Source organism: Alosa sapidissima, chromosome 19 (assembly GCF_018492685.1).
Source record: "Alosa sapidissima isolate fAloSap1 chromosome 19, fAloSap1.pri, whole genome shotgun sequence".
Classification (NCBI taxonomy): Eukaryota; Metazoa; Chordata; class Actinopteri; order Clupeiformes; family Clupeidae; genus Alosa; species Alosa sapidissima.
The window spans coordinates 29,228,966-29,238,965 of NC_055975.1; the positions used below are offsets into that span (position 1 = coordinate 29,228,966).

A 10,000-nucleotide genomic window follows, 5' to 3' on the forward strand; every position below is an offset into this window, starting at 1 on the left:
AAACCCTGGCTCGAAGCCTCGTTAAATTCCTATGACGCGCACTATACGCGCAGGGATCTGATTGTTCCACACGGACCGTTGTTCAGGAAGCACACCACTAGCGCGTGAATCGTGATACATTCTGAATTTAGCTGGCGCGATGGCGGAGTCAAGATATCCATAAATGGCAGAGAATGTCTAAAGTTTTCAAGTAAAGTTTTGGGATCATTACATACTCAAAAAAGGAAAAGAACAAGCATCTGAACCTAAATATCCACTCCATGCTGTTTCACCAAGCGTCAATAAAGTAGGCTAGGCTATTTATCAATCTATCTAGCCTATCTATCATCTATCTACGTAGCCTATAGCCTACATTGATGTTGGCTGATTTTAATCACATACTGTATTTGTAGCGATGTCGTGATGGGTTGTTTAGCTTTGATGTTTTTAAGTAAGTAAACTTATTCACGTTCAATTGCAAGACAGTATGCCTAAAAAAGAACCCCTCACACACATGCATGCACCCTCATCTTTCCTCACACACCGCACGCGTGCACACACACACACAGGTTGCTAGGTTACCATAGCAAATAGGCTCACCCCAGAAATGATTTTTTAGTAGCCTAATGGTAAAATTATTTGTTAGTAGCCTAATGGTAGGCTATGTTTTAGTAGCCTAATGGTAAAATTATTTGTTAATAGCCTAATGGTAAATGCTGCAGGTGTAGAAATCTACATAAAACAGATATTTATGTTGATGTCAGGTCTAGATTACAGCATGAAACTTGTTGTAGGCTACATATTAATACATTAAATTGCTTTCCCTCTTCTCCCTCCCAGCACTTCACAACATAGCTGGGCGAACAAAGCTGTCCATACTAAGTCATGCACAAGAGGCTGCAATTTTACAGAGAGCATTTTGAACATTATTTAATTGATGGCACTGGCACTTAAAAACACTAAATGGGTAAATTGCAATAAATGGGCTTAGTTTTGTAGCCTAATGTTGGAGTTAGATTGGGCCAATTGCTTGATCATTTTACAGCCATGTCATTTTCGTTATGCATTATGTGTTTTGGTTGTTTAAAAATGCAAAAAAAAATGTATCCGATTAATCGATCGATAAAGTGCTAGATTAATCGATTACAAAAAGAATAGATAGCTGCAGCCCTATTGTAAACGCTTGAATTTCCCCTTGGGGATCAATAAAGTATCTATCTATCTATCTATCTATTACTATTGTTTCCACTTGTAATGCCTGTAATTAAATGGCTCACATTAAACCACAAAACAGAGCTGATGTTTGAGATATGACTGGTGCGGTGTTGACGGTGTGATGTTTGAGATATGACTGGTATATCTTTTTTATTTAACAAAGTCTGAACACAGCAGACAATCTGACTGACAGATAATCGATTATTGTCGGCCACTGCATCGATCCAGCATCGTCCATGTCCACATCGCGATGCATCGATTATTTGATTAATTTCAACACCTCTATCCTCAACCCTCACCACCGGTGTACCACAGGGATGTGTGCTGAGCCCTCTCCTATACTCCCTCTTCATCTATGACTGCACACCTGTACATGGCTCAAACACCATTGTCAAGAGTGCAACAATGATGAGACGGCCTACAGGAAGGAGGTCCAGCACCTAACATCGTGGTGCACTAACAACAACCTGGCTCTCAAACCCAAGAAGACCAAAGAGCTCACTGTGGACTTCAGGAAGTCTAAAGCTAGCACACACACCACCATTCTCATCAACGGGACCGAGGTGCAGCATGTCACCAGCTTCAAGTTTCTGGGTGTCCACACTTCTCTTGGACCCTCAACACCTCCACCCTGATCAAGAAGGCTCACCAGCGTCTCTTCTTCCTGAGGAGACTAAAGAAGATCCACCTGTCTCCTCAGAACTTGGTGAATTTCTACCGCTGCACCATCGAGAGCATCCTCACCAACTGTGTCACAGATTGGTATGGCAACTGCTCTGCCTCCGACTGGAAAACACTGTAGAGGGTGGTGAAAACTGCCCAACGCATCACCTGCTCCTCACTCCCCTCCATCGAGGGTATACAAGGCAAGCGATGCTTGCATAAGGAGCACATCATCATCAAAGACATTTCTCACCCCAACCACAGACTGTTCACCCCACTCCCCTCCGGGAGGCGTTATAGGTCTCTCCGCACCCGAACCACCAGGTTCAGGGGAAGCTTCTTCCCTGTGGCGCTCACCCTACTAAACTCTAGCTCTGTATCCCAGTGACAACCAACCAACTAAAAAATAGCTATTTCCTAATTACTAATAACTAGTTGATTAATCATGGTTCATTTTTGTCCCCTATAGTCAAGGTATTCATAATGCATATTATTGAATTTAGAATAATGAAATGAAAGCAAGCAATAAGAGACTGAGGTGCCCCAGTCCTATATACTAAATACCAGCTGAAATTCAACAAGACCCATAATAGTCTGTGCAAATAGAGAAACCAACGACACATAATGACACGCACGGTTTGAAGGATTTTTTTAAATGGATGCACCTGTGTGTATGTGTGTACCAGTGTTTGTGTGTGTTTGTCGGTCAGCAATATATAACGATTGCTAGTCCAGTGTAACTACAGCAAACTACAGCACTAACAAACCAAGACATTGACACATATACCCCCCCCCCCCCCCCCCCCCCCCAACACACACACACACACACACACACAAACACAAGCACTCACCCTGGACGAGCACCTGTCCCCCGGACAGCAGGAACTGGCTGGTCTCTGTGGTCTGCGGGGCGTACTGCAGGATGGTGGCCCCGGCCTGAGGACCCCCGGCACTGGGCAGCGTGAGCGTCTGTAGCCCCCCCAGGGCCTCCGCCCCCCCAGAGGCCAGCTGCAGGGCCCCCCCCTGGCTGATCGTGACTGGGGAGAGAAAATCTACATCATCCTCTATCCTCCAGCGTTCTAGAGTGCATCATCGTCTATCCCCCAGTGTTCCAGAGTACATCATCATCTATCACACAGCGTTCTAGAGTACATCATCGTCTATCCCCCAGCATTATAGAGTACAGCCTGGATATCATTTTCTATCCCCCAGCGTTATAGAGTACAGTACGGATATGCAACACACAAGTCTGAAACGCATGATGCGTTAGTGACTGTGCTTTACGTTGCCTTTTATATTAGCGATGGTGTTTTATGTTCCCTTCTCCTTCTATCTTGTTAGCGATGTACATTCTACATTAGCGATGCACCTTCTATCTTATTAGCGATGTACCTTCTACATTAGCGATGTACCTTCTATCTTGTGGCCCTTACTTTCGTGGGTGGGCTTTAACTAACCAAGTCTTGCTTTCTCAATGAATCAATAATCTATTCAGCTCTCTGATATTCTGTACTAGCCAGCACACTGAATGATTGATGACGACGTTAATTGTTTGAATTTTGTGTGACATTGCCATTAATGCAATTAGAGATGAATCGACTGCAATTTTCTGGGCCAATTTCCGGTTTCCGAGTTTGACAATTTTAGCCGATTCCGATTTCATTTCTTCTAACCACTTTACAGCACACACAAAGAGTTATTTTCTATGTTTTCTTTAATAGAACATGTTATAGAAATTTAATCAACTTATCAATAATGGAATGGCTGTTAAAAAATGGAACACGTGAACAGACAGATTCTTCAAGTCTAACTTCAGCTGCAGTATCAAACTATAATGCTTCCCAGTGTGGGACATTCATTTCATACACTAAATAATGCACTGTTTTATGGAACAACCACCTTTTTTCTTCTCACATCTAATATCCTACTAATATACAAAAAACAAATACATTTGAACATGCTGTCATGGAACATATTTTCCAAATTCCGGTTAAATGCGTCAATTATAGAAACTTTCAGAGACAGCTGAATCAGTATTCGGAGCATGAGTTTTCTTCATTGTAGGCTACTACCAGTATGTTAAAAGCAACTTTAACTTTTGTTTGCCTTTCTAATCGGCTATCGTATGTTAACTTTCACAACGTCCACTTCCCAATCTGCTAGACTAGGGTATTAAGTCATAGCCCTAGTCTACGTGCAGTAAATAGTTCGAGTATTGTTTTAAAGTGTAGAACTACTAGGCCTACTCAGTATGTTGCTTGCTTGTTGACACCTTATCATGATGTAGCCTATGATCGCTAAACTTTGATTCTTTTTAATGTCGCAATCGGTTATCTCCATTCAACTGCGCTTGTGGTTCAGCTGTGGGCACGCAATTAGCAGCAGGGACGGGCGGTGACGAGAGCTGTTTAAGTAGTCTAATGAAGTCATATTAAATTACACGCAATATGGCAAAGAACAGGGTTTGCTTTCTGCGCATAGAAAAACTCTGTATTAGCGCTTTCTTTGTACATCCAGCCCTGACAGTTGGCCTTTGTTAGCTTCTTCAAACTTTGCAAACTCAGATGGGTGATGTTGTTTCAAGTGCGGCACACGAGTGCATTTGACCGGCATAAAATCGGCACGTCTCAGACTGACTGACCGGTAGCCGGATCACGTGAAAATCGGGCAATTCCGGTCACCAGCCGATCAATGGGTGCACCTATAAATGCAATTTAATGTAATGGATTACTTCTAGGGGTGTGCACGGATAGTCGAATAATTGGTTAACCATTCAAGATATACTATTTGAATATTTATATTAGAGCCTGTCAGATTTACTGTATCAGCAGGCCGATATTAGGCATTTTCCAAACTATCGGTATTTGGTGCCAGATGGTGCAGCTTCTTGCTGCACGACCTGCATGCTGCCCTTAAAGGAGTACCATCACACCGGTGTGACGGGAATGTTGAGAAATGAACGTCTGGGTTCATTGAATTCAACAAAGAAACCTTCAATTGTTGCGGAACTTAGAATGTTCAAAAACCTACACCTTTAAGGGTTAACTTGGTTCCACTTCCTGGCCCACACAACGACAAAAAATTGCACTTTGCATTTCACAAACTATACACATGTGCACATTAACTAGATGAGTCTGAGCCAGCGGCTTTCACACACTCACAGTACTGTCCTGAGCTGGTCTGGTAGATGGAGGTGGGAACAGTCACCGTGGCGACACTGGAGGATGCAACGACGTGTTCGTCCTTCTCTTCCTCGATCTTAGGCACGGAACGGGAGTCTGACGACAACTCATTGAGGATCTTTCTGCAGGTTAGACACAGACACACACACCATTTTACTTAACACACAAACTGTAGGTGGACAGCAAGGCTTGTAAGTAAGGTTAATCGCAATATGAACTAATGCAATTAGTTAATCGCAAAGACTGATCTTAATCGTGCAGCTCGCAACTCTGTACCAATGGTTGTTCTTGTCACTATGATTTTTATATTCATGCCAACCTCTTCATGTGGCAGACAGTGAAGCTCGCCTAAGTCTTGGAAAATCTCCTCACTTGGAATATTGAATTGCAGCTTGAATTTAAAAAAATATATATCATAACTCAAATCCCAATAATATCTGTTAAAAAAATTACAATTAGATATTTCCCCAAATCACGCAGCCCTTAGTGGACTGAGATCATGCAGAAGTACAAAACAGCCTTTAGGGCGCATATTGCTAGCTCCTCACCTCGTTTTGCCTCAGAGATACAGTACCGTCACAATATTGTGTCCTGTTGTGTGATTGGTCAAGGGCTGAGCACAGTGCGATGTGATTGGATGAGGGCGATGGCTCACCTGTAAGAGGGTCGGCGGGAGAGGATCTCTAGCCTCTTCTGGGAGTCTACTGCAGAGTCACCGTCACCTTCAACTCCAGTCTAGTCACACACACACACACACACAGTTAATCACCTGACTCTCATAAAGTTCCTACTGTCCTAAATACTGTACAACAAACAGGTGTGCTCCACAATGTCACTGTGACTGTGTGAGTGTGTTTATGTAACTTGTGTGTGTGGATATGACAGTGTTTTACTGGCACTGTGTATATTGTGAGTGTGTTATACTGTGTGGGAGTATGTGAGTGTGGTTGAGGGGGGGTGGGGGGGGGGGGGGGTGGGGTGGGGGGGGGTTAGACTAATAAGCTTAGATGCAGATTCTTCTCCTCTCTATAATCTCATTACAGCACAGCTTCTCTATTTCACAAACATGGACACAACACACACACACACTAAACTTCTAAACCATTGTGTGTGTGTGTGTGTACATGCATGTGTCATGGTGCATGTGAGTGTGTGTGTGTGTGTGTATGTATGTGTGTTATGGTATGTAGGTGTGTGTGTGTGTGTGTGTCTGTGTGTGTATGTGTATGTGTGTACCTGCTGTGGAGATTGTATCACGGATGCAGTCTGGGCCTGAATGACTCCCTGCACCTGCACCGTCTGACCACCAGGGAGTTGAAACACTGTCACCCCAGACTAGGGTGGGAGAGAGGGGGGCAGAGAGAGAGAGAGAGGGGGGGATAGAGCGAGAGAGAGGAGGAGAGGGAGGAGAGAGGGAGGAGAGAGAGAGGAGAGAGAGGGGCAGAGAGAGATAGCTCAAAATGATAACACGCCAGTTGGCTATTTTTGAAGTGGCGTGTATAATTACGCAAAATCATGATGCCAAGTTGGTGTGTGTGTGTGTATTACCTGTGCCAATGGTGCGGGGGATGGGCTGGAGTCACTGTTGATCTGACTGGACTCACCGTCTGTCAAAGAGTCACTTACACTGCCGTCCTGTTGCACGGAAACCACTGCCTCCATTGTGATGGAGCTGCAAAGGGCAAGAGACCTAAGTGAACTTTGACCTCCAGGTTAGGTGACTGGAAAGCACACTACACAGAGATGCACATCTAAACACACACTATGATGCACGTACACAACAATAGACACGGGCCAACAAAGACAAACAAATAAACATATTACAAGCCTATTTATTTAGCCACTCCACACTCATAGTGTAATGCCATCAGATGTTGTGTTGTGTGTATCTCAACTCCTACTGGGTCTTTACAACAGACTTCCTTTCTTCCCTGTTAATGGTGGCATCATCCTGCCTGCATTCCTTTCAGAATGTGCTCTGGCCAGGGCTAGCTCCCAGTGATCCAGTCTAGGTCTTCACAGGTTTTCGGTTTTCCTTCAGTTCACTGTACACACTACTAGTTTTGGCCGCTGGTAGAATTTGTGGCGCTGTTCTGAGCTAGTGACAGAAATGCTTACCAATGAAAGAAAAACTTAGCAAACGCCAGTATCTGTATATTTTCTTTCCAGATCTATGTTATTATATATCCATAAACCTTCTCCTTGTCTTATTACTTCGATATTTGTTATTCAGAGAGTATGAGTAAGTCGGGCCGCTAAAAAGTGCTGAAAAGGGAGGTTGTAACGACACCATAGGATTCCTTGTGAGCAAGTTCCACTAGTGTTTAGCACAGATAACAGTGCTTTGAAGTAAAGATATGCATGTTCGCGTTACGCCTTTGTGTTGTGTAAACAGTAAACACAGGCGCTGTCAGGGAAGCTGAGAGATGTGCCTGTTGGTCAGCGTGTTCGGTTCAACGCTCGCGCTTGACGCACCCGCGACTTCCATCACTTCCTGATTGAGCCCAGCGCCATTAGACACTCGCTCCCGCAGGCGATTTGGCTAACCTACCAAGCGCTCCCTTTTGAAGCACGGACAAAGACATCCATCGACTCATCTCTGTTCGTCACAAAAGACGTTAAACTGAACCGACACCGTCGGGGTTGAACCACGGCGTCACGAGGGCAGGTGCTTCATATTAGCACTTTACTGTTAACGTTATGCAACACAACAGTCTAACGATAACTACCGAAAGGTAGCCTATCGCTTGTTAAACAACACTTAGTTTATCTTGGTGTAGTATGAAGACCCAGACAAATGAACTTCCCAGCATTTAGAAAATGACAATTTTTTTTATCTGAAGTGTGATATAATTAATTAATTTTAATAGATAGCGTCGCATAAATGCCAAGTTAAGCTTTGGGGAACGGGCGGTGTTGCGTCATTCCAGCAAGTTAGCTTTCTGGTTAAAACTTGAACACACTTCCTTGAACATGTGTAGGATAACAATTTTTCCACGTTTATTAGCAGAAAAGAGTGGCATTTGTGGCATACTATGTCAGAGCAGGCTTGGCGGGTTGGGAAAACACTTAAGCTTAAAGTTTAAACGTTTCGACTGAGTGTTTACCGGATAGGCTCCCTTGCTAAGCTAGGGCTATCTTAAGTTGCTAGCCATCTTGTCCCACCTTCTAAGCTTAGCGCATTTTGCATGTGGTTAGCGAAAGCAGGCGACATGTTGCTTGAGGTTGACACTTCCGTTGGTCTTTCAGTTCATAGTCTGCTCTGAATTTGTCTCGCCTCTCCAGTTGGTTCTGCGGAATGCCAGAACGAACTTACCGAGCGTTTACGTAGAGGGCCTCGTCACTGATTACGGTAGGAGTGGATGGCCCCGAGTCGGCGCTCACGTAGTCCCCACGTCAGCTGCGATGATGCGGCTGAAAAATGTCGACTATGCAGACGGCACCCGACGGTTGCAAAAACTACAGCGAGGCAGGGCGGGGCGAAGGGGCTACGAGGAAGGCCCTATAAGCGCCTAAATTAATGCTTCTCTGTAGACAACACGATCTGATATACCTTCGGCTATCTGACAGTGAAGATAAGAGATTGAGGTAACAGAGTAGCCAAAATGTAACATTAAAGTCACATTCTGTTACCTCACCAGATGCTCCCAAAGAAACGACAATGCTGCAGAACAGAGGCTTAAGAGAAGGACTTTGTTCAGACAAATAAGGCCTATCAAAACCAACTATATTTTTGTTTTATTCACATTGTCGTAGTATTATAGGCCTATGTTGCAATAATTGCTAATGCTTGAGTGAAATCAACCAAGTTAAGCAAAGCCTTAGCAAAGCATCCAGTCGAGATGACTGGTGGTTTGGTGTCGTCATCTTGTGGCGAGTCACGGGCATGCATGTTCCATGACTTCGGCAAAGACATGGCATGGATGTTGGCATGCACGTTTCAGTGGCAGGCTATTGCCCAAGCTCAGTTACTCACACACAATAAACTATGTTATGTTGTTTATGTTTATGGTATTTTGTCCAAAGTGACATGATTAGTTAAAAATAATAGTGTAAAATAAAGTCAAAAAGGCTACATTAACATAATAATGATAGTAATAATAACCACAATGAAAATAATGAGTTCTCATATGAACAAAACAAGTCGAGAATTAATGAAGTGCAATGTGAATATATGAGTCTTAAAACATTTCTTGAAAGTCCCAAAACTATCACAAGAATATCACGAGGCTCAGATGGACGGGAGACGTTTTAATTTGTGAAAGCACATTGGAAAACACGGGAAGCTAAATGGGGTGACTTTATTTTTGAGATGTACAAAAATATTAAATAAACACACATATTGATGTATATTGATTACCTACATGTATTGTTTTATTTTAATTAAATGATTTTCATAACACAAATGAATAAACAAATTTAATTATCCTACAGTGAAAAGTACTTTGAGTAAGTCATTGCATTTGCATTGCAATGCATAGATAGATAGATAGATAGATAGATAGGTACTTTATTGAACCCCAAGAGGAAATTCAAAACTAGATCAAGGGGAAGGGGAAATTCAAAACAATGCAGATCTTACTGGACTGCTGTGATCCTGTCCACAGTTATGTTTGATTTAGGACAGGGCCTATGCTATCTAGATCCCTAACATGGGAAGTTCTCAAGTTATTTTTGATTTAGGACAGGGCCTATGCTATCTAGATTCCTAACATGGGAAGTTCTCAAGTTATTTTTGATTTAGGACAGGGCCTATGCTATCTAGATCCCTAACATGGGAAGTTCTCAAGTTATTTTTGATTTAGGACAGGGCCTATGCTATCTAGATCCCTAACATGGGAAGTTCTCAAGTTATTTTTGATTTAGGACAGGGCCTATGCTATCTAGATCCCTAACATGGGAAGTTCTCAAGTTATTTTTGATTTAGGACAGGGCCTATGCTATCTAGATCCCTAACATGG

General features: G+C 43.1%; 1 protein-coding gene across 2 annotated transcripts in view; it reads right to left on the reverse strand.

Annotated features, from left to right (window-relative positions):
- Positions 1–8,526, reverse strand: part of crema (cAMP responsive element modulator a) — a 22,042-nt gene extending 13,516 nt beyond the window's left edge. Inside the window, exons 1-6 of one of the 2 annotated variants that reach the window (XM_042071568.1) lie at positions 8,356–8,526; positions 6,588–6,711; positions 6,276–6,374; positions 5,695–5,774; positions 5,019–5,161; positions 2,709–2,894 (exon numbers count right to left, since the gene is read on the reverse strand). In XM_042071568.1, coding sequence (XP_041927502.1) covers positions 2,709–2,894; positions 5,019–5,161; positions 5,695–5,774; positions 6,276–6,374; positions 6,588–6,701 — 622 coding nt within the window. In that variant the 5' untranslated portion in view covers positions 6,702–6,711; positions 8,356–8,526. Of the gene's footprint in view, positions 1–2,708; positions 2,895–5,018; positions 5,162–5,694; positions 5,775–6,275; positions 6,375–6,587; positions 6,712–8,204; positions 8,326–8,355 lie in introns of those variants that run through there. The other variant, XM_042071569.1, reaches the window with a different exon arrangement.
- Positions 8,527–10,000: the final 1,474 nt, after the last annotated feature.